This window comes from Cataglyphis hispanica, chromosome 24 (assembly GCF_021464435.1).
Source record: "Cataglyphis hispanica isolate Lineage 1 chromosome 24, ULB_Chis1_1.0, whole genome shotgun sequence".
Classification (NCBI taxonomy): Eukaryota; Metazoa; Arthropoda; class Insecta; order Hymenoptera; family Formicidae; genus Cataglyphis; species Cataglyphis hispanica.
In genome coordinates, this window is record NC_065977.1 from 3431408 (window position 1) to 3457805 (window position 26398).

The window sequence follows — 26398 nt, forward strand, 5'->3', positions numbered from 1 at the left end:
AGACACAAACGCGCAGCTTAAAACGGATATAGACACGTCAACCAACAACCCACGTTTGTTACAACAACAAGCATTAAAGAAGCCTATTCCTATTCAAACCTATTCAAAAAGTCTTGTTCATATTTGATCGACCTACGTATTTATTAAAAAGCAAAAACCTAACTTCAATCTGCAGGACGATATTGAACTTTTGTATTCCTCTTATTTTTCCTATTTGCCAATCATCGGGAAACTCAATAAGATTTAAATCGATTGTATTTGTCTCAAGTCAAACATATAATATTTATACATATACATCTTGAAGTTCTCTTATTGTTTTATTACACGTCTCTGATCTTATTAAAGTATTGTTAATTGAACACGCGACACAGTAATTTTTGTGTTTCCATCGTTTGACAATTCTTATTTTCTCTTATAATAGATTTTCCATTGTATGTCAATTTTATTATTAATTTGTCTTTGTCGCGCAACCATGTTTTTCTTTTTTTAGATGCTCTTTTGAATCGATTAAAAATATCTTTCATAAGTTCCTTGAAAAACTGTGTGGTGGATGACGATTTTCGATCTTGTGTGACATTATATTGGAGATCTACTAATAGATGCATATTTTGAACCAAAACTACAATTTTTATATTTTTAATCATCTGAATTTGATATAAATTATTTTACTGAAGAGGATTCAGTCGAGGACCGAAAAATTTAAAAATTTTTGATTATAATTCTCTCGATTGTATTTAGTTTTAAGATTTTCGAAATTTACGATGTCAATACTTGCATGTATATCCGCAACTTGTTCTGTAAAATCTTTTTGTAACATTTTTTTATTTATTAATGCACTTTATTTTTATTAATTTGATACAACTCGGGTAATATTATCCGAACGTGAGAAATGGAGCTGTCTCAAAAACAACAACCGTTTGACAATTACTATAAATCCAACATGTTTGTGTTTTTGAAAAACAAACCTCCTTTGCAACATGCTCTAAAACGATTTCTCGGAGAAGAATATATTTTTGATACAAAGATGAAATCCAGGAATGCAACACTGCTCTCCCTTTTCAAGATTGTCATCCCAATAATCAATAACAGAATTATTTCAATGCATATCGATTCCAGAATATCTAACAAATTTTCCTGCTCTACCTTGGACTTTTGCCCAAGTTATACGCCATACGGAACCCAATTAACTTGATCAATATTTTTTGGTTCTACGCTCTGATGTCTCTCGTATTCTGCCTAATTTGCGAAAATTTCTTTTTCGGTGTTGTTACATCTTGGAAATTTTAGAACAAGAGAGAGTGTATTTATCATGAATATATCGTTCTTATTACAGGACAATTTAAGTCCCTTCAGTGTTTATTCTATATAGGAAAATCACAGCGAAACAACGAGTGAAGCAGTCTTCTTACAATGTTTTTTTAATGTTACACGATGTATGAGTGCTTTTTCTTCTTATTCTTAATCTTTTAATAAATATTTTATTGTATCAAAAGAAACAAGAATACAAAAGTATTTATTTAAATTAAAACGAAAATTATCACACAATTTAAATTCTTATCGAGCATGAATATTATAATTTAATAGCCTTTAATTTATTCTTAAGTTTATTGCTATTAAAATTTTTACGATTTTTATTCTTTTTCCGATGTCTATTATTAGATAAGCTGTGACAGCTTCTCGCATAGCTTCTTATCTCGACGTGTGTAGCATCACGGTTTTCAGCATTGCCTCAAACACTTTGAAACCAACGAAGTCATGGCACAAACCTTTTTCCGCATAGATAATCTCGTGGTCATCTCGTTATATTCGATTCCGGTCTTAAAATATTGCATCTATAGATCTATTTCGAAGTCTCTTGAAACATGCAGCGCAGCAGCTTAACATTCGCAAATCGCATTTACTCTTGCACACCTGAGCAAATAAGGGATTCTCACTACTCTGATTAAAAAGGAAACATTATTTGGGTAATATTATTAATTTAAAATAAAAATAAAATATAAATATATACAAATAGAAACAAATATAAATATAAAGGTTCTTCAGATTAAAATAAAATAAAAAATTAAGAAAATGAGATAAAACTAATTAAATAATTAGAGCCAAGCACAGTAGTAGAGCGCATCATGTTTTATTGTGTATGAAACATTCTCTATAAAAAACAAATAGATAATTTATTACATTGAAAATCGTTCAGCTTGGTTCTCTTAATATCTGCAATGACTATCTTACATTTGACATTACTTTTGCGTGCGGAGTATTCATTTACTTTCTATTGACATGACCAAAAATAAGATAAGATCTTAGCTAATTATTCTCATAATGACTTCGAGACAAACGACATTCTGCAATACTATAATGATATGAGAGATTGTCGATTTTTGTTTTCATTAATTTCTTATCATTTTTATTTTATGCAACTATGTTTTTATCTTTTACGACCGTCTTACTAATTAACTAAGATCATGCTACCGTTAACTTATATTATAAGTTAATTTAATTTAAATTGGTCGTTATTTTGATCCTTATTTCAGTCGTTTATCCATTCGTTCCTTTTATCCTTCCTTCCTCCCTTCCTCTTCCCTCATTTCTCTTTCTTTCTCTTCCACTCCTTTCTTCTTTCCTTCTTCCTCTTTCTCTTTCCTATCCTTTCCTCTCTTCCCCTTCTTCTCCTTCCTCATTGCCCTCTTTTTTCCCTCTCTTCTTTCGTCTCCTTCCATTCCTTATTACTATTCCTCTCTCTTCTTCCTTCGGGTCTTCTTCCCTTTGTCCTATATCTATTCTATCTTTCCTATACATATTCTCCTGTTACCACATTTCTTCCGTATCCTTTTTTTGTCTTTGTTTTTTCTATTAACCTTCATCTCATTCTTCTGTCTTTCATTGTTAGGTCTCATCTACCTATTTTTCTCCTTATCATTCTCTCTTTCTCTCTCCTTTTCTCCAAACTCCTTCTTGTCCTTTTTGTCCTTCATTTCTATCTCTTTCCTTCTTCCATTCCTTCCATTCCATTCCTTCCTTCCTTCTTTCCTTCCATTCCTTTTCTTCCATCTCTCTTCCTTCCTTCCTTCTTCTTCTTCCATTCCTTCCTTTCTTCCCTTCCTTCTTCTTCTTCCTTCCTTTCCTTCATTCCTTCCTTCCTTCCTTCCTTTCCTCTTTTCTTTTCCTCTTTATCCTCTCATTTCTCTTTCTTTTCTTTCTCTTTTCTCTTTCCATTTCCATTCCATTCTTCCTTCTCATCCCTTTCTTCCCTTCCTTCCCTCCTTTCCTTCCTTCTTTACTCCATCTTTCTCTCCATCCTCTTCCATTCCATCCTTTCATCTTCATTCAATTTCCTTTCTCTCGGTTCTTACATCTACATCCTTTCTTTCATGCATTTTCCTCCCCCCTCTTTTTTCCTCATCGGTCGGGACCTTTGCTTTTTCATCTTTTCTCCTCTCTTCTTTTTCCACTCAATTCTACTCTTCTGATATCGTCGTTGCTCTAATCTCTTTTTATCTCTTTCCTCTCCTTCTCTCTTTTCTTCAGAGTATTAATTCCTTCCTTACTTCCTTCATTTCTTCTAATAAGTTCTTCATCCATTTTTCCATATTCTATTACTATCTCTTTCATTCTGACCATTTCCTCTCTTTGAGCTCTTCTTCATTTTCTCTCTCTCTCCTTCATTTCTTCACCACTCTTCTTTCTTTTTCTCTTCTTCCTTTTTGACGTATTTTTTTACCTTTAATTTTCACATCACTTACCTTCTCCTGCTCTTATTATCCGGTTCCTTTCATCGCATCACTTTTCTTTCTGTGACTCCTCATTTTCACATCTATTTACTATGTGTTCGATCTTAGCTCGATTCATTTTCATCCTCACACTTCCAGGTACTATCCCACAGGTCTTCCTTCTCCTTTCCTTGCTCTTCTCCTGTTTCCATGCTCTTATTTGCTTCTACCATTTTTTTACCGACTTTTCTTATTCTCTCAATTTTTGTCTTCCTTTTTTCTAAACCTTCTCTCTATATATTCACTCATCTCTCTGTTTGTACACCTTTATGCACTTTGTCCTTCATGCTCTCTTTCACTTCCTGTTCCTTATCTTATCTTCTCTTCATTTTCTTTCGAACACTTTTCTCTACACTCTCATTTGCTTACCGGAAACAGAAGTCCAGCTAATTTAATTTATTTTGCGCTGAAGATGATCCAAAGAAGAAACCTAACATTCTATTTAGTTTTTATAGAGAATATATCATACGCAATAAAACACATTACGTTCCAATTACTGTGCTTGGTTCTGATTGTCAGTTTTTTTTTATTTTAATTTATTAATTTGATACAATTCGTATAATAATATTCAAACATGAAAAGCGGAACTGTCCCAAAAATGATCATACATTTGACAGCTGCCATAACTTTGACTTGTCTGTATTTTTGAAAAATCTCCTTGGTAATGTACTCAAAGACGGGCATATTTTTGATATAGGGATAAAATCCAGGATCGCAATAATTATCCATTGTCTAAATTTTCTTTTTGGATCACATTTGATTCAATGGAATTAATTCCCTTGAACTTCTTTCAATTTATCCACTAGCATCATCGGTATATAGGGACGATGGCAACCTACCTATAATTATTCATCTCTAGTGAGGAATCCCCACTACTTTTTTCAATATCCCACTTTATTTCAATCTTTATCTAACCTTTTCCAGTTCAGTTTTTATTATAAAAAATGCAAACCTATTTCTTTGTACTAATGCATCTCTCATTGTTAGCTAATTTCCGTCAGAAGAAACTTCCGCTACTTTAACAATTTGGCAAAAGAAGGCCTTTGCCTTTTTTAATTTTTTAAAAATAAAAGTCGAACGGCTGCCATTATAGCCTGCCAAATCAACCGCCTCTAAACGGACTGAAATCCTAACAGCGTTTATCATCGCCGAGTGCTTCCGTGTCTCCTCGAACCGCGTAATGATTTATTAGCTCATTCCAAATTAGCAGTATAAAAAAGCTGCTTTTCCAACTTCACTGCCAGATTCGTTCTATGATCTCAAGTCGATAAAACTTTAAAATTTTCTGCAGTTCTGATATAACTTTACTTTTAGGGAGAAAACCGGAGTAGAACGTGCCTTTATTGAATATTTTCAGAATCTACAGGTACAATTTCTACAATAAATTGTTGAATAGATCGGGAAAGTTGTAAAATCTATGTTAAAACCTTATTTCCTAACGTAAAAGTGCGATGTTCAATCATACGGTGTCCAATCATGCGGTGTTCAATCGTGCGGTGTCCAATTGTATGGTATCCAATCGTGCAATGTACGTATCCAATCTTGTAGTGTCCGATCGTGCTGTGTCCAATTGTGCAATGTGCGTGTCCAATCGTACGGTGTCCAATTGAGCGCTGTCCAATTGAGTAGTGTCCAAAACGTTTCCAATAATGCTTTTCTAATCGAGCGATGTCCAATCGTTATGTATCCAAATGGGATACGTCCTCACATCACTTTGCTTTTATTGAAACGCATAAGCATTTACGGAAAACAAGATCGTTCTCCAATTGTCTGAAGTGCGGGACCCTGTTCGCAACGCTAAAACAATAAAAAGAATTGCAAGACATTTTGAGATAAACCCAAATATTAATATCCATCGTGCTTCTGTAAATTTAAAAATTTCCGGAACACAATTTTAAGCTCATGAATTGGATATGTACTTATATTATTTTACATCAGCTTCATTCAAAAGCTTCTCCTGTCGATTATCAAAAAAGATTTCGTTTGGGAAAAATATATATATTTTATTAAAAATTCTATGGGTAGACAAAAGCATCTTTACTAGGACGAGTGTTTTATTTTTTATTTTAATTACCATAATTTAATTACCATAATTCTCACTAGTGCGAAATGAATCTTTATTTTCCTCGGATATCGTCTTCTTAGAAATCTGAATTTCAATTTCAATGTTTGAACAGGAATGATTGATGAATATTTAATTGGATTTCACATTCTGCCTCATCAAAATATTGTACCAATTTTTACAGTTTTTGAATAACGATCTATTGCAAGATGTTTAAATATTCATTATGACACATTGGCTGCAGTTGAATGGATGCCTTGCTCATAGGTTGTATTAAGATTTCTTAACCACTCGCCGCAGCCATATTGGAATTTGACATTAGAGGCGAGAAGACCACACGTTGAGAATTCTTGCGTGCCAATTTACATATTAAAATAAAAAGATATTTTGATAAAACAACACTATGGATTTAGCACATTTTAGCACACCTAAAATTGTCCGAAAACTATGCTAAAACATATATGCTTTGTATCACACTCATTTTACAGCATTTTACTAATTATCAAGAGAAAAGCATAGTTTCGGACAATTTTACAAGCGCTACAGCGATCTGTTATTTCATTAAAATATCTTTTTAAAAATAGCATGCAAGAATTCTCAGCATGTTAGTCTTGCCTCTGACGCCACAATTACAATATAGGTGCCATAATTTCAATATCGACTTGTAACGGCCGCTTCACGTGCGGGTTCGAATACGCGCGCGGACAGCGCAATCGGGATCAGGATTCGTGAAGTGGGTTGAAACGCAACAGACGTGAGTTGTTAGGTACGTCGTTTATTTGTCACTCTAGGCAATGGTCAACTTTACAATCGGAAGAACGTTTACAATAAATCGTGTGATGATGATAATACTACGAGCGTGTGTTATGACGCGAGTCTAGACGGTGTTTTGCGCGTCTAGTTAAAGGGCCCGGCTCGTGGCGCGGGGTGCGCGCGGTGAGACGGGCTCGTGTTGTCGGCCTCGCGGTTGTGGGCGCGAGGAGCGCGCGGTAAGGCGGGCGCGTGTTGTCGTCTCGCGCTTCTTGATGCGAGGTGCGCGCGGTAAGACGGGCGCGTATTGACACCGTGTATCAGTATCTCGATATCTCGCAATTTGATATCGTGCGAGATACGTGAGTTCAAACGCGTATTACGTGCGGCTGGGTGTTCGGCGCGGACTGCAGGGTGTCAGGCCTGCAGTCGGGTAGATGCGTCGATGACGCGGTGCAAGTTCGGACGTTCGGATGGTCGGAGCGTTAGGTCTCGAGAATACTCGAGGAAAGCGGCGAACTCGTCCACTCTCTTGTCCTGTACGCAGGGTTGGATGGTCAGGTGACAGGACCGTAATAGCTCGAGAATCCTCGAGGAAAGCGGCGAACTCGTCCACTCTCGTTCTTATACGGATGGTTTGCAGACTGGAGTTTCGTCTCGAGAACAGATAGTCGAGAATACTCGACGGAGGCTGCGAACTCGTCAACCTCCGGTTTCACTGTCTTTCGACGGCTTGGATCGGTTTCTGGTATTATCTCGGAGCGTACTGCTCGAGCGGAATCAGGAGCTGGTCTGGTTTTTGTCTGGCGTTCGGTAGGGCTTTTTATACCCTACCGAAGCGAGCGTGACACCCGCGCCGTTCGCCTCCCCCTCGGGGTGGGGGAGATGACGCGGGCCTCCGATAGCGCGCGTTTCGGCGATCGGCATTCGCCGGAAACGTTCGGTACCGTTCGGTGCTCGCTTTGTTTATGACAAACACTAACGGCTTGTGTTTGTCATAAACATCGTACGCGTGTTTAAAAATGGGCGCTAAGCGCCTCTGCCTCTGCCCGGCTGGTGTTCGCCGGGCGGCAGACTTCCGACGGGTGACGTGTCGGGAACGATGGGGGATGCATCGTTACAGACTACTAGGAGCTTTAAGGATTGACTAAACCACTGTTATAGATTTCGGAAAAATAGATTGGCCGTTAGGGACCTATGAAGTCAGTTAAGTCTTCTCTAATTTTAATCTTTTTATATTTTCATTTGTGGGGAAGAGTCAGAAATGAAATTTAGTCAACACCAATCTAATGATGAACATCTGATCCGATCCAATAGATAAACACGCATTCAATCAACTAAAATTAAATCGGGAAGAATTCCGTAAAGCGACAAGACTACTCGATGCTGAAAGCTGTATTGAAGCTGGAGGGGAAGGATATTTTAAAAATAATATCACGTTTTCATTTATTTTCTATTTTCTATGTCTTATGTGCTATTTTAGTCTAAAAAGAATTATTTTATTTTTATAAAAAAAAAGTTTTTTATTTTTATTGATTTTTTTCAACAAATTTATTAAGTATTATTTTTTTTATTTCATTTTTTTTCACCTTTTACTCTTCCTTTCATTCTTCTATGGTTCTTCCTTTTATCCTTCTATGGTTCTATGATGATCGATTAAATAATGCAGAAAAGTAAAATTCTTTTAATAGAATAACCAACAAGCAAGATAAACATTAAAAATTAGCTAAGATCATAACAGCATAAAAAAAAAGTATTTTTAAAAAATTTTACGGTCGATAAACAAAAAAACCTTTTTTTGTACATTTAAAACTTATCTCAAAACGAATGGAACTTACGGTTACAATCATTTTAATCTTATTTAATTCAATTTTCTACAAATTTCGTTTCAGTACTTTTGGTTGAAAAACGCATATTTTTCCTGATATTTGTAAAAATGTATAAAATAACTGTGATTTCAGAAGCTTTGGGCGCTAACTTTTAAGAAAGCATTTTTCAATCCATGTTTTCTATCAGAAACTTTTTGTTCAGAATTAAATTTCCTACAAAATCTTAAAATCTGTCTGGACTCTGTATACACAAATTGTATTAATCATGCTCATATTTGTATACTTCGGATTTTTTATCCGTACATTATTCCGGTTACATTTTCGTATTTATTTTACATTTTTTGTATTTCACATTTTTTACATTTACATCAAGAAAATGTATGAAATATACATGGAATATATAATATACATACATAAATCTATATAAACAGTACAGTGCAATTGAAAAAATATATGGAGCACATCATCAGATACAGCATACAGCAATCAAATCGAAAAATCTTAAACATTTTTTAATCCGAGTTTTCTTTTCATTGTCATACAATGTTAAAGTTAGCTAGAAAAGCAGAGAAGATAGAATCGGAGAATAGAAAGATGGTTTTTTGGTGTAAAAATAGATGTTGATTAGTTAACTTTAATATAATATAATAACAAAAAGAAAGCTTAGATGATTCAAGACTTTTTTATTTGAATTGTTGTTCTGTATCTGATGATATTATTGCATCCGCAAATTAATTTCGATATATATCGAAATAAATTTACGGATGCAATAATACCATCAGATACATGCGCGATACAACTGATGGCATTCGCGTACCACGTTATAAATAATAATTGCCTTTTAAAAAAGAACAAAAAGAACTTTAATAGAACTCAGAATTACGCAAAACACAGAACAGATAATCTCAGTAATCATAAATAGCAAACAGATCCGCATTACATTCATCGCGAGACTTTCACAAGATGGTCGCCTTTCACAAGATTTCGCCGTTGTTTTTCAAACAACCCACTTAGCAACATGTTAGAGGATCATCTCCCAGGGTACAGCAAATTTCAAAGATAAATTCAACAGACGACTCATACACAAGAACGAAACACACAGAGACGGATGCAATATGCTCCATATATTTTTCTATTATACCCTGTATACATAATTATCGATTTATTTCAATTTGTTTTGTGGATATAGTATATTATTCAATTAGATACCGCGTAAGACAACAGTACATCTAATCGTATAATGTTTCAATTGTGTAATATCCGAATTAGTATATATGTATGTATGTATGTATATACTTTATTGATTCTGTGAGGTTACAATTTTAATAAATTCCTTAACCTAAAGATTTAAACTATAATTTTTCGTCTCCGCCGCACTCTATCCTTTTTATTTTACTCTCTCTCTCTCTCTCTCTCTCTCTCCCTCTCTTTCTCTCTACCTTGTCCGCTTAATACTTATATCTTACAGTCTACTTACTTTTATCTTACATTCTACTCTTCTTACTCTCTCCTTTTTACTATTCGCTTTTTTATCCTATTTATTCTTTATTTATCCACTTATAAGCCTTATTTTGATTCCATTCTCATTCCTTTATCCATTTCATTCTTTCCATTCCATTTCCTCTATTCCTTATTCTTCCTTCATTCTCATCCATTCCATTCCTCATTCCTGTCCATTCTCTTCCATTCCCTTTCATTTCATTCACTTCTTATCTTTTCCTTCTCTTCCCCCTTTCTACTTTTCCTTTGTCCATTTCTCTTCTCATTTCCGTTCTTTCCTAAGATTCTTTCCACAGCATTCTGCCAAATCTTCCTTCTCATTTCCTCTAGAAACCCTTTCCATAGATGCTCCTATGTCTCCTCTTCTCTTCCTTAAATGCGACAACTTCTCTTATCTTCTCTTTCCCAATATAATCTTTCTTTCCTGTCTTCTTTTCCAATTTAAATTTTATTATCCTTCTCTATCTATCCTCCGTTCAACTCTTTCTAGATCCTCTGACACTCCCACTCTTCTCAATTTTCTATACCATTTATTGTAATTCGACTCTTCTATTTTCTTCTTCCTCTCTTCCTCCTGCATTCTCATGTCTCTGTCCTCTAATAATCCATAACTCATTTTTTCTTCTTCCCCTTTCTGCATCTCTCTTTTAAAAATTTTCTCTCTTGTTCCTATTATCCTCATGCTCCTATTATCCTCTCTGTTTTTTATCTCTCCTTCATCTTTATCCAATTTCCTGATATTTCTTTTTTTTTCTCTTCTTCTAATCTGTTATATCCAGACTCGATGAATGGCAAATCAGCGGGAGAGCGTAACCTACTTATTCTTTAGGCATATTCTAGATAAACGTGTGTCTTAAAGTCGAGCAAATTGACCAGGGCCTGAGATAAATCAACGACCGAAAGAATCTCTCTAACACTATCTGTAGGCCGTTTGTTCGGCGGTCCCTTTTCGGTAAAGGAATTGAATCCCTATTATCCGGAATGGGATCCTGATTCCAGAGATTTCAGGGAGGAGATCAGATTAATAAGTTACTCGGATTTTAAAAGTTAAAATTTATCAAAAAAGAAAATGATAGATTTAGAATGACGAAGTTGATATTAATACATTTAAAATTAAATTGTCAATTATATTTTTTTCTTTTACAAATAAATGTGCTTAAAATTTTACATGTGCGTGCATGTGTGTGAGTGAAGAAAAATGTTTTCTTAGTAAGGTAAAGCTCTTGTACGTAAGTATTATTAATGGGATAACGAGCTAATTAAAAACTTGGCACGGAAATCAGTGCGCAAATATAATTTTGTTTGATTTGTTTATTGTATGTTTCAGTCCTAGTTCGGATTTTCTTCAGCATTTGTCAAAATTTTTTTAATACAATGTGTTATAAACGGTTTATTCTTATTATTACATGGATTAAATATAAGAATAATAAAATATAAAATTATAAAGATATAAAATTATGAAAACGTACATGGTGTGCGTTTGTCAACGGTGCATGAAAACTTGTGTACATTATTTGTAGAATTTAGTTTCAGCCGTGGATGATTTGTTTATATAGATGGAGATGTTAATATTAAGCTGGTCGAAGGTACCGCGAATACGAGATTCAAGACGAAAATGTGATATTATTTGAAACGTTAGCTACATTTACTTGTTTCACATTGTGTGACTACAACCGCTGGTCCGTTCGGCATTTATTATAAACATTAGACTATAAACATTACAATTGTTATTTTACAATTGTTATTGATTGATTATAAACATTAAAATTGATGATATTTTTAGTTTATGACGTGTATTGTCAGTTTACAATTAAAATCTGTTTGATTAATTTAAATTTTTCTGACAAGTTTTACCATCCCTGCTGCATTCAAAGAATGTAACATAATAAATGAGTTGGAGTGGATTAAAATTGAACAACATGTATATGGATAAATTAAATGATGATTAAAATGTTAAAGATGAAATAAAGAGAGATGAAAGATGGATAATACAAGATATGTGTAAAATAAATTTAATTAATCACTTAAATAAATTAAATTAAGTCAAAATTAAAAATAAATGAAGTAAATAAATTAAATTAAGTCACTATTAAAAATAAATAAAATAAATAGATATAAATAAAATGAATTAAATTAAGTCAAAACTAAAAAGTAAATGAAATAAATAAAGTAGATAAATTAAATTAATTAAATAAATTAAATAAATTAAATAAATAGATATAAATAAAATGAATTAAATTAAGTCAAAACTAAAAAGTAAATGAAATAAATAAAGTAGATAAATTAAATTAATTAAATAAATTAAATTAATTAAATAAATTAAATAAATTATATAAATTAAATAGATTAAATAAATTAATAAATTCAGTTGATGTACTTTTTAATAAATTAGATTAGGTCAAAATAAAAGTAATTAAATTGTAATAAGTTATTGAAATAAAATGACTACAGTTAAGTTAATTAAATGAGATAAAACATGTAAAATAAAACCTATCAAAAGAATTCAATTTTTCGATAAATTCTACAACGATGAGATATGCATGGTGTAAATTTTCAGTGTTGTTTTGCAGGTTTCGGTTATTGGTTTGTCTTTTAATGAATATTATCTCCGACATCAGATGCTTTCCGTATATGCGTTCCTCATCCAAAACTTCCACTTATCCCATGTGAATTCATGATTTTGGAACCTGTGATCCGTGATGACCAATATTGCGTAGTATTTTTTCTGATATGGTTTTTATGTTCTATGATTCAAGATTTCAGGAGTCTACTTGTTTGCCTGACATATGAGGCATTGCAATCCTTGCATGATAATTTGTAGACTGCATTACTTCGATTTTTATTATGTAATGTTTGTCTTTCTGCACGGATGAATTTTGTCAATTTGTTAATGCCTATATATGAAATTTTTGTTTATAAGTCACGGACCACAAACCTAAATTGTTCCAAAAATGGAACATATGGAATGTTGAAATAATGATTGTGATTATTGGTTACATTATCTATTGAATTCGTAGTTTGTATTTTGTCAATCTGTAGTGTTTGAGAATATTGTTTTTATTTTTGTTGTAATATTGAAAAAATGAAAGTTAATGGATATCCATTCTTCTAGTAACGTATTAACTACGAGTTTAAGGTTTTCTTTATGGAAGCGTGGATGGGACAGCAGAAAAGTTCTGTCAATGAGGCTGATGGCAGTGCCTTTTTTATGACAGAGAGGGTGTCGAGATTCAAAATTTAGGTATCTACCTGATTATGTGGGTTTATGATACCAGTCAAAGTTTATAATAAAGCTTATTGTTTTCCAAAATGATGGTAGTGTCAAAAGTTTAGTCGGTTGTTTATCCTTTGTTTCATAGTGAACTGTAGTCTCGGACGGAATAAGTTAAACGCAAAATTACTTTGAACATAGAAGTGAGGGCAGTCAACACGATGTCGTCCACTTATCGATAATAAAATGGTAGGTAATGTTTATAATGAATGCCCAAAGAACCTGCAGTCGTAGACACACAATGTCAAACAATTAAATGTAGCTAACATTTCAAATAATATCACAGTTGCATTTTGAATCTCGTAGTTCGCGGTATCTCGTTCGATCAGCTTAATATGGTTTTTTAGCATCCATTCATATGAACATCCACAATTGGACTAAATCCCAATAATGTACACGAGTTACATGCACCGTTGACAAACGCACATCATGTACGTTTTCATAACTTTATATCTTTATAATTTTATCTTTATTATTTATATCTTTATATTTTACTATTTTTATATTTAATCCATGTAATAATAAGAACAAACCGTTTATTGTTATAAACTGCATTGTATTAAAAAAATTTTGATAAATGCTGAAGAAGATTCAAATCAGGACCGAAACGTACAATCAAACGAAATTATATTTGCGCATTGATTGCCACGTCAAACTCTCAATTAACCCCTTATCCCATTGACAAAAATGTTTTCTTTTCTTTGCGGATGTTACATTAATGCCGGGATCAGAGAATATATCCTCTATCTTTTTTATTATCGATATGTTTGTCTCCCCTGTCTTACTTATTTATAAACGTAATGGATTTTTAAGCTATCGTTTTTCGATCGCTATTTATCGTGAAAGAAAAAAATTGGTGAGATGGATGTAACATATCTTTTTCCGAAGTTCCAAGCTCTTTTCCCTGCCATCCCTCTCATCAATTTTTTCCTCCCTTATCATATGTTCTGATGTTCTCCAGTCCAACCCCATTGTCCTTTCATGTACCTTTCATGTATTCTGTTTATCTCTTTTCTCTCTTTCCATCTCTTTCCATATATCTCTGCTCCACACCCCATTACCGTCCATACCATTGTATCATATAATAACAATCTTCTTTCCCAATGTTTTCCCCACAGTATTTTCTCCCTTCCTTTTCTTATTTTTTCACCTTTCTATATACTTTTGCTACCTCTTTCCTACTCATTCGCTTCTCGACCTGACTCATTGATTCTTCCACTCTCCGTTCCATTTTCTTGTTGCTGATGACCTGTCTATCTCGCATTTTCGATCCATGTGACCTCTGTTCTCTCTCTCTCTCTCTCTCTCTCTCTCTCTCTCTTTCTCTCTCCCTTATTTATCTAAACTCCAATTTCTCTATCTTTATACTCTTCCTTTTTCTTTCATTATGTCAATTCTACCTTTATTCCACTTTATGCATCTCACTCTGTCCTTCTCACTTACATCTTTCATTTTCTCACTCCCATCCTTCATTTCTCTCTCTCTCTCTCTCTCTCTCTCTCTCTCTCTCATCCTTATCTCTTCTCTTTCTCTCTTTTTTCACGAATACACTTCACGTTCTCTCTTATTCATCGAATATGAAAGTCAATATCCGAATTAGTAATGCGATTGCTCTATGTCCTCTCAATGTATTCAATAATACATACTCAACCAGTAGTTTGCAATTGTTATATGCTCAAATAAATGTGACTCTTATTACGTTTAACAGTATTGTAAATTTAAATTAAAAATAAAAGTTTTAATAAAATTTTTAATTAAAATAAAGTTTAATTTTTAACATACGTATTAATCATGCATAAGCAGCAGTATTAATTTAGTTTCTATGAACAACAATAGTCTTAAAGTTTTTGTTTTGCCAAAATTAATATTAATAATATTAATTTTCCTATTACTATTTATTAGTTTTCGTGGCAAAGGATCTTGGAAACTCTTTTCCGACGCTGCAAAGGCTGAGCCTATTCTAGATACAGAGAGTATTACGAGCACAATTATTCCAACGACTGATATAATCAAGTATCAAAATATTATGTCAATGCATATCAAACATCAAAGGTGTTTTCTACTTTATGGTGATACTGGTACTGGCAAAAGCCTTTATTTAAAAGATTTATTAACTAATAAGCTTAAGGAGGATGAATATCTGCCCAATCTTATTACTTTTGCACCAAGAATCACAGCAGCACAAACACAAGAATTAGTGCTGTTAAAACTGCATAAAAAACGAGGAAATCAATATGCGCCACCAATAGGCAAGCGTTGCGTTATTTTTGTTGACGAGGTAAACATGCCAGCAAAAGAAATTTTTGGGGCTCAACCGCCAATCGAGCTATTGCGTCAATTTCTTGATCACGGTATTTGGTTTGATTTGAAGAAGCCAGAAGCTCTCACTATTTTGGACACTATGCTTGTGTGTGCAATGGCATTGCCTGGTGGTAGCAGACAGGAAATTTATCGGCGGTTTTTGCGTCACTTCAATCTGTTTAATGTATGCAAATTTTCGCGTGATAGTTTCTTTAGAATTTTTACAAACCTTGCATTTATTGGGCTAAAACGAAATGGTTTTACTGCTGGTGTATTGCCGATCATTAATGACATAGTAAATGCCACCTTGCGTGTTTTTGATGCCGCAATCAATTATTTACGACCGACACCATTGAAACCTCACTATCTTTTCAACGTGCGTGACTTTGTACGAGTGATAATTGGTTGCACATTATTAAGAAAAGAATCTGTGGATAGCAGCAGAACAGTTTTTGGTAGATTATGGGTGCATGAAATGCTTCGAGTTTTTGGCGACCGTTTAATTGACCAATCTGACCGAAACTGGCTGTTTTTTACAATCAAAGATACGGTGGAAACTATTTTAAAAGAACGTTTTGACTATATGTTTGATTATTTACCCAAAATCGAAAATGAAATTACAGTGACGAGCTTGGATGACTTAATATTTAGCTTCATGGATGTTGAAGCTGCACCAGAAGATCAGCGATATGAAGAAATTCCTTCAGTAGAAGAGTATCAACAAGTAACTTCTTTGTTTCTCGAGGAATACAATGACACTCATCGCGATAAGATTGACATCGTACTTTTTCGTTATGCGCTTAAGCATCTCGCCAGAATTTGCCGTGTTTTGGCGATTCCACGCGGGAACATGTTATTAGTCGGTACTGGTGGTTCAGGAAGACAGAGTTTGACAAAACTTTCTGCCGCAATAAAAAAATACAATCTTTGTCAGCCAGAGATCAGTAGTATATATGGCATGCAGGAATGGCGAGAGGAAATTAAAAACGTTCTCAGGTATGTAGCGATTTCATAAGTCATTATTATTATTTATAAATATTAATTATAAATTATTAATTATAATATATAAATTATTAATTATTAAATATAAATTATTAATTTTAATAAATGCATAATTTAAAGACATTTTTATGCTTCTGATTTTTATGCTTTATGCTTCATTTTTATATTTCTGAATACTAAAACACAATAATGTTATTGATTTTATAATTATTAAATTTCCTATTTTTTTACTTAATATCAGTCTGTACTTTTATACACGCGCATACATATAATATAAATATATTGCATCAGAGATCGAGATCGAGATCGGTATCGAAGCGGTCGGCGTCATTGATTTATTCACTCTCGCATTCATGAAATTAGTGGGACACTTTTAAATAAACATAAGAAGTTATATACGTTTGACAGACCTAAATTAGATCGAAATTAAACAAATTTTTATTATGGATAAAATTACGTTTTATTAAACAATGAAAATATATATCTTGTAAAGTAATTTTTTGAGAATATTTCTCAAAGTTTCAATAAAAAATATCAAAAATTAATATTTCCTGGCAGCTACTATTTCGAACGGTATTTGTAAAAAACGGTACCAAAAATATTTCTGCCCCTCTTATTTGAAACAAAAAACAAAAATTTTCCGTTAAACTAGACAAATAAAATTAATGCTTTTCATAAGATATTTTCGATTTATGGCTTAGTTTTTTTATAAATAAAAAAAAAACTATTTTTAGGTCGAAAATCACATTTTTTGCTATGAACCGCTGTCATTTTTTGAAAAATCAATATTTTCAAAATCGACTCTGACAAGCAGACTAGTCTATTCTAGTTTTATTCATCTAGTTTAAACGAAAATTTTTGTTTTTTATTTCAGATGGGAGGGGACGGAGCTATCTTTGGTACTGCAAAAGCCGTTTTTAAAAATACCATTTAGAAAAATAATAACTGCCATCTTAATTTTTGATATTTCTTATTTTGAGGAGATATTTTCAAAAAGCTACTTTATTTTAAAATATTTTTATTTTTATTTTACTTTAAAATATTTATATTTTTATTTTTTAATAAAACAATTTTACAATAAAAATTCATTAATTTTAATATAGTTTTAGGTCTGTCAAACTCCTATGTAACTCCTTAATAACTTTAATAAACTCAATAATGAGATAATAATTATAGTAATATCAAATACATCCGCACAGAATAATATTCGTCCTGAGACTTTAATCGTCGCTGTTCCTTTTTCAAGATCCGTCATTGTTTTTATCAATTTTGTGATGACGAAACGTTTTTTAATTCCCAAATCGACTCGATAAATGATCGTGAAACTATAGAGACATAATATAATATTGTTAGATCTAGATCCGTGGAGAGATAATTGGAAAAGCATAACAAGTTTTTGAAATTATACTTTAAGATGTATGTCTTGAACCAAAGTTCAATCTATCTTCTATCAAGTTCGAACAGGTTAACGACCAAGAAGATCATATCTTATGCTATATATTTATATGAAATATATAAAATATATAAAGTAATATATAAAATATATAAAATAATATATATAAAATATATAAAATAATATATAAAATATGGTATAAATTTTATACATTCGTTCGGCAGTCTTTTTTTCGTAAAAAAATTTAATCCTTATTACACAGGGAATTAGGAAAGCAAGAACAGGGATAATTTAATTATATAAACTATTAAGTTAAATACCATAATTTATTAAAGGTTAAAGAAAAAATAAAAAAAATATATATATAGGATTATTAAGATATCAAATATAATTTTACAATTTTCAGCAATATTAAAAAATATGGTAAATATTCGGATTAACTTATACGTCACGGATCGTTTTTATTGTTACATATCATATTCTAAGTAATACAAGTTTTGAATTTTTTGTAGTGCATTCTTCTGGTTTCAAAAATATGCGATTTTTGAAATATTATAATTTTCGTATTTATTTATATTTTTTCGTTATATCTTACTATAACTTATATCTAACATGTTTATATTTTTTTATATTTGCTCGTTATTGCATCACTATAAGTACGCTTCTGGATTACTGTTCAATTTCGCCAAGAATTTGATAAGAAAAGCAGAAGCATAAACTTTAGTTTTAAATCAAAAATATATTTAGGTTACATTTTTCGAAAGTGGAGTCGCCCTATAGAAGAGAGCGGTACTTTATAACATAAAGCGAGACCAACCTCATAATTGTTACGTAAATGTGAGAAAGTGGGGGAAGTGTATGTGTGAATGGAGAGAATTCCACCTTCCCCCTTTCCCCCATTAGGGGACTCCGTTTCCGGAAAAAATAGTATAACTAAAATTTTAGTTTAAATTAGAAATAGGAGGGATTTCATCTCTGTAAATGTAAACAAACTATGGCACGCCGTTTTACTTTTTAATAGCATAAAAAATATTCCATTCAATATAAAAGTTTTAAGAAATAATTGTCTTAAGAAAAATTGAGATTCTTATTAATAAATTAAAATTATGACGGGACATAATAAAAGTTCGAAATTATTTTTATGTCCAGACATAATTTTAATTCATGGAATTATTATTATGTTGCGGCATAATTTCATTTAATTATTATTATATTAGAACATAAATTTAATTTATATTATTATTATTGTGCCCTGACATAATAATAATTCAATTAATTAAATTTATGTTCTAATATAATAATAATTAAATAAATTAAAATTATGTCGCAACATAATATTAATTCTATGAATTAAAATTATGTCTAAACATAAAAATAATTCCGAATTTTTATTATGTCCCGACATAATTTTAATTTATTAAAATATTATTATTAGTTACTTAAAATGTTTGCTTAAAAAGTAAAACGGCATGCTATATCACAGTTACTGAATTAAAATTATGTCACGACATAATAATAATTTTATGAATTAAAATTATGTCAGGACATAATAGAAATTCTGAATTATTATTCTGTCCAGACATAATTTTAATTCATTCAATTATTATTATCGCAATAAAATTTTAATTTTATCCAATTATTATTATATCTTAACATAATTTAATTTTTGTAAATTAACATTTATATAATCCTTCATAAATTTTGAATAATAAAAATAAAATTAAAAAAAATTATTTAAATTTACATTAAATGTAAATTTTATTCTAAAAGGATAGGCAAAGATAAGCGTTTTAGAATATTATTATTATGCTAATATAAATATAATTGATTTCTATGATATCCTTATAAAATATTTTAATTTTATAAACAAAATATTAAAAATTTAAACAAATTTTTTCTACACACATTAAAATGTACGTTAAATGTACGTTATCAAAATGTTTCAAATAAACCTTATTTTTATATTTTGTAATTTATATTATGTTGCATTTAAAATGTGTAAATTTTTATTAAGATTTGAAATAATATATAAATTATCTTTTGTTACCATTCAGAATTGTTTATATTGTAAATTATTATATAGAATTATTTTTATGCAGAAAAAAATAATTAATACACTTTTACATATTTTAATTTAATTTAATTTAATTTTCATTATTCAAGATTTATGAAAAATTATATAAATGTTAATTTATGAAAATAAAATTACGTTAAGCCATAATAATAATTGGATGAATTAAAATTAAGTCATGACATAAAAATAATTGAATGAATTAAAATTATCACTAGATATAAAAATAATTCCGAATTTTTATTATGTCCCAACATAATTTTAATTCATGGAATTATTATTATGTCGCGACATAATTTTAATTCAGTAGTTAGTGATTTTTGATTCTATAATATTGGCAGCACTAGCGATCATGCGTAAAATCGAATAGTGTGAACAGTCTTTTAAGTACACGTTACGTATGTGACTTTCCCGTGTATTTACATAACCTCGAAAATAATATTGTTTGGAAAATAATTTCGAAAATAAGCTGTTTGGAAAATTCAAGTTGAAATGTCCGACGAAAGGGAAATTGCTGATCGTTTGTTGAAAATAGCAGCTAATGCATCTAGTGAATCAACATAAGAAGAACAAAACTTTTCATCCTGGTGGCAGCTACTCGAAAAAGTTTTAGAAGGAACAATGTTACATCTAGTCCACGTAGAGGTAGAAAGAGAAAAGCAACATTTAAAAGAAAAGTGATTTTGATGAAATTAGCACATGCCGATTTTTTTCTGTCCAATACAAAATTAAAATTTTTAAAACAGGGAGGATTAGGTATAGTTTATTTATTGAATTATATTTGATTTATAAGAAATAATTATAGTATAAAAAAGAAATAATTACTGTATTAAAAAATTTATAACTAGGTTTATCTGAAGAGGTACTTGAAATAGCAAGAGATGCTTCATTCGACGAAATAAAGGCAAATATTGTATAAATATATAATTTTTCATCCTCATATTCAAAATTTGTTAAGAATGTGTGATTTTCGATTGGGAAAAGTAGAGAGAACAAAGAAAATCACTCTTATAAAAGACATCCAAGATGGAGCAGATTTAGAAAATAAATTAACACAAAGCAAAATCATACTGTCTTTGAATGATTTTCCAAATGATCTGCCTCTTGTTGAAGAACGTGATCCTTCTTCTTTTCATGCATCAAAAAATAATTCTACAAATTCCTCAATTTATACATGTCAGGAAGATAATTATTCTGATCATTTCGAATTAGAGCAAATTTTATCGAATAATTTTTCAACTGTATCACGACGCACAACAATTACTCGCCCGATGAAATCAACAACAATGCAATTTCAAACAATTGAAAATTATGATTTTATTGAAAATGAAGAGGAAGATGAAGAGGAAGCTGATAAATTAAGTATATAATTAAAATTATATATCATTTAATAATACAGGTAATTTACTCACATAAGTAATGTACCCACATAGCACAAAACATTGTAACATTGCTACAATATTGCTGCAATGTTCTGTACTATATGAGTACTATGTGAATGTTCTTCACAAAGAAAAAGGGATAAAAACTGATTAAAAGTAAAAAAAGATTATCAATATTTATTTTGTATTTAACAATTTGTAAATATAATTTCAAAATATAATAATAAATAATTAATTTAAGATACCAAAGAGGAAACTATTAATGTAGAGAAATGCTTAGTATTTCCGTTCCTTCCAGAAGATGCAGAAACACTCAATATCCAGATTTCAAGAAGTCACTGTTCTCATGATTTAATAAATATATATGGATGAGTAAATAGTGAACAAAAATTTGCACTTTACTTTTCTTGGAGAGATAGGTTTTGATGAGGACGGTTTTACTAAGAAACTATTTAATAACCTTTTTTATTAAATGTGAGAATATATTTTTTTGAGGTGAAGACTGTTTAGTTCCATACTTGGAACTAAGTAAACTAAACGAATTAGACAAATTCGTCATAATTGGATTAATTTTGCAGCATATGTTACTTTTGACAAATAATATACCTTTCAAATTATCAAGAATTACATTAATGTTAATTGCAAAGCCTGAAAGAGATATTAATTCTGATATCTTATTACAAGAACTATTACGTTACGTAAATCCGTATTTACGAAAGATTTTAAAAAAAGCTCTGAAAAATGTTATGTGTTTAACTGACAAGGAAAATAAGACTATTCAGGACTTTTTTCAAACAAATCGATTCTTTGCAAGACCAAGTCCTGAGACATTGTCAGAACAATTAAAAATTATTGCAACAGAAATTTTAATAGAGAAACCAAAAAAATTGATTGCAAAAATTCGGCAAGGTCACCAGAAAAATATACTAACTTCTGGAATAGGGGAGGGACCTGGAGGGAGAATGGTGGAGGAGGTTGATTATAAGGGTGCTTGAAGAAAGAGGCTTGGAAGGCAGGTGCAAGAGGAAATGCAAAGACTAGAGGAGAGGAGAAGGAAGTGCAGAGTATAGAGATTTGAGGAGAATGGAGGGAAGTAAGACGGACAGGTGTTGAGGAAATTGGAAGGGGCGAAGATAGAGTGGCAGATTAGGAGGGTCCGGAATCGACGGAAAGAGAAAGAAGGTCAGAAAGTCGTCTCGCTCGTATCGCGGCAGAATCCATCGAGAATACAAAGTCAATCAAATCATAAAGTAAAAATCAATCGCTTTAGAATAAAGTCTCGTACAATACTCAATCTCACGAGAAATAAAGATATCGAAGGAAAATACCGTCGAAGTCCGCTCTTTCTCGATCGCTCGTCGCTCTCGGCGTCATCTATAATGCTCTTCCGTCAGACTCGGATCAGAATCAGGAAAGAATCACCGTCCAGAAGTCAAAAAGTAGAGCTCGAAATCGGAAAGCAAAGTCGATATCAGTCGGCAAATGCAAGCGATCCATAAGGCATCGCGCTTCGGCGTCGAAGGATCGAGCAAATAGATCGTCGGCGTATCAAAGATCCGCATCCGGATCACAATCGGCAAAAATCAGATCAGATCATCTCAGAACTCGGGCAGCTCAGCATCCATCAAGACCATCAGGATCCTTCGGACCATCCAGCGATCCGTCCATCCGCGTCGACTCGCTATCATCCGTCGAGCATCGCATCAAACTCGATCTCGGCATCTCCGTCTTTGATCAATCGGCGATCAAATCAGGCGGCGGCATCAAACACGCATCCGGAAAATGAGATCGGCGTCAATCCGGCTTGCGGCAGGTCAGAGCATCCGGGATCGGCAGCATCCGAAACTCGAAATCGGATCAGCTCGAGGATCGTCAGCATCGATCAGGCGTCGTCTCGCGTCATCGGCACGTCGACAAATCACGCGGCACCCTTCGCGATCAGCATCGACACAATCCGCTTTAGCGAAATCGATCAGATCAAAATTCGCGAGCGTCATCCTCGAAAAGTCATCGCGCATCGCGTCGATCCATCGTAAATCTCGGCAAAAATCTCATACTCAAAATCAAATCCGCTTTTACGGAAATCTCGAAATGCGGCATCGAGGCAAACACATCGGAAATCCGTCGTGCAGATCGGCAAATCCAGCACGAAATCAATCAGACTCAAAACGCTCGGGAGCTGAAAACCGATCGGAGAATACATCGAATAAAGAGGCGCGGATCGTCGAACGATCAAGAATCCAGAAGCAGTAAAGTCAAAAAGCAGAGAAAGAGGAGAAATCGATGTAAAACCAAGATCAAATCGAGGAAATGTACGAAAGAGAGCAAGAACCAGTCATCAAGTAATCAGTCCGCTCAAAGGACAAAATCTAGTATCTTTCACGTCATTAATTAATGCGACTCCTCCTACTGCTACAAAAATCGTCGATCGTTTAGTAATTGATTGGTTAGTAACTGATCTTCATCTAACAAATGAAGAAAATGATATATTACATTATTTTACTATGTATATTCACTGTCTTGACAAAGATAAATTGGCAAATTAGATATTTTTAATTACTGGATCTTTCCTTATGCCAATGCATATTGATGTAAAATTTAATGACACAGTGGGATTAAGTCAAAAACTCATGTTTAATACATGTACTAATATCATTACATTGCCAAAAACTTATGCAAATTATGATGATTAAAAGAATGATTTGAATATATGTTTAAATACCGAGAAAGTCATGGAATATACACTGTATTAATATTAATGTATTAATATTATAAATTCAAATGATATTATTTACTGAAAATTTATTTAAATATTCAAAATCTCACACACACACACGCACGCACGTACGCACGCACGCACGCACGCACGCACACACACACACAAACAAACACACACAGATACAATAACATAGTTATTTTATTAACTGCTTAATTCTTTTACAATTTTTAGTTAATTTTATTTAATACTGACAAAATGTTTATTAGTTTAATTTAAATTAGAATTTTTGTTTTCCTTATGCAATTTATTTTATTTTATCGTTTTAGTATTAATTTTAATAATTTTAAATTTTGTTATTCTTACATTGTAATATTAACTTCATATATATACATGCATAATTCTAAAATGTAAAAAATTATACACACATAATTCTGGGATGTAAAAAATCTATTTTGATTTTTATTTAATAAATTTTGCTTTATTACAATGTTTTAAAATAAATTAATAATCAAAGTTAAATAAACTTAAAATTATAGTTCTAAAATTCAACAATTGTTCTTATTATAATAATTTAAAGATTGAATATGTATTTTTTGTTAAAACATCAAGATTGCACTTAATTGTTAAGTAATTAATTTTATAAATAAAAATAAATTTTTGTAATAAGAAAAAATAATATTCTTTATTTAATCTTTTATTGCGATTTACTGTAATAATGTATTATAGTAAAATATATAATGACATAGAAAACAATTTTGTTGCGCAAGAAAAGTAAATTCTTCAAATTTTTTCAAATAATGGTATTCACTAATAAAGCAAAGTTAGTAAAGTTTTATTCATATATTAAGAATGTAGCGTTTAAATTATATATATTGATATATTCGATTTCAAATATGATAATAAGAAGCTGAATCTGTTAAAATAAAAATTATCATATTTATTGTATATTAACTTACAAAAAAAATTTATAGTTTTTAAAGAAATTTATAATATTTAAAGATTAAAAATATAATAAATTTACACATAGTATATATTTTTCTTTATTACATTTTTCTTCTGAACTAATAATATCTTCTTGATGCAATTTTTGTCCTTCACTTATTTGTAATATCGCAATAAAAGACGAAAAAAAGAGATTCATGTTACTATTTATAATAGGAACGGAAAGATCGACTCCTAAAGTTTGTAAGGATTCAGACAGCTTTTCATATAAAATCATATTAGTATCGAAAATATCACGCATTGCAATGGAAGTCGTATTGTAATTTTTCAATATTCCTTCCAGCCACAGCTGCCGTGGAGACTTATTATTTTCTATTCTTAAACTATGAATATTCCATGCAGATTGAAATGATAATAACTTTTTATTAATAACATTTTTATGAATATATTGTACACAAAACATGTGCATAATGTTTTCAATATCTAATAAGCCTTGATCTTCTAAAGAATATAATTCAGTGTAAATTTAATCGCATACTTCTTTAAAGACATCCACCCATAATCTTTCAATTCTTTGATTATGAATAGACTTGCCAGTTATATGGCTTCCTCTATGCATGCCACGAATAGTGTTCATTAAAACACAAGAAGATTTTCATATCCATGATCCGACCGTACTCGTGAAAGTAGATCATAACTATTTACTGCATTCGCAAAAAAATTGACGACAGGTTCTGCTTGAAGGGATGATTAACATACTAAATATATTATTAATCTGGAATATCCATCAATGCAGTCATGAATCACAAAACCCCATATATAAATTTAAATATAAGTTAATTATTTATAAATAATTTTAAATAATTGTGTATGAAATTGTGCGAACAATTTATAAATAATTGAGTGAAAAAATAAAAAAAATTTGTATTAGTAAAAATAATAAAAAGTAATTATACCTTGACAGTTTTAAATGTGCGTCCATATGCCACAAAGAATTTGGTGTCACTATTTTATAAGTCCTTGTTTTAATCGTCCGACTTCATCTGCTCGCAGTTCCAATTGAATCTATCGCGTTCAAAGTTTCTTTTATTCGATGTCTTGATATAAATATTCCTGCTGCCTTTAAATATGACTGCATCATCTGTAATTTATCCTTATTATTATATTATTATTTATAGCTTATTAATAAAAACATCACAAAAATTTTAATAGCGAGAGAGGGAGGGAGGGAGGGAGGGAGGGAGGGATGGAGGGAGCGAGCGAGCGAGCGAGGGAGGGAGGGAGGTAAGGAGGGATGGAAGTTGGGAGGGGGAGGGGGGAGGAGGAGGGAGAGAGAGAGAGAGAGAGAGAGAGAGAGAGAGAGAGAGAGAGAGAGAGAGAGAGAGAGTACTATATGTTCAGCTCTTGGA

At 31.6% G+C, this 26398-nt stretch overlaps 1 protein-coding gene across 1 annotated transcript in view; it reads left to right on the plus strand.

Moving 5' to 3' along the window:
- Positions 1–26398, plus strand: part of LOC126858296 (dynein axonemal heavy chain 7-like) — a 337651-nt gene that overhangs the window by 14515 nt on the left and 296738 nt on the right. Inside the window, exon 3 of the mRNA XM_050608501.1 lies at positions 15082–16476. Within this exon, the coding sequence (XP_050464458.1) occupies positions 15082–16476 (1395 nt within the window). The remainder of the gene's footprint in view (positions 1–15081; positions 16477–26398) is intronic.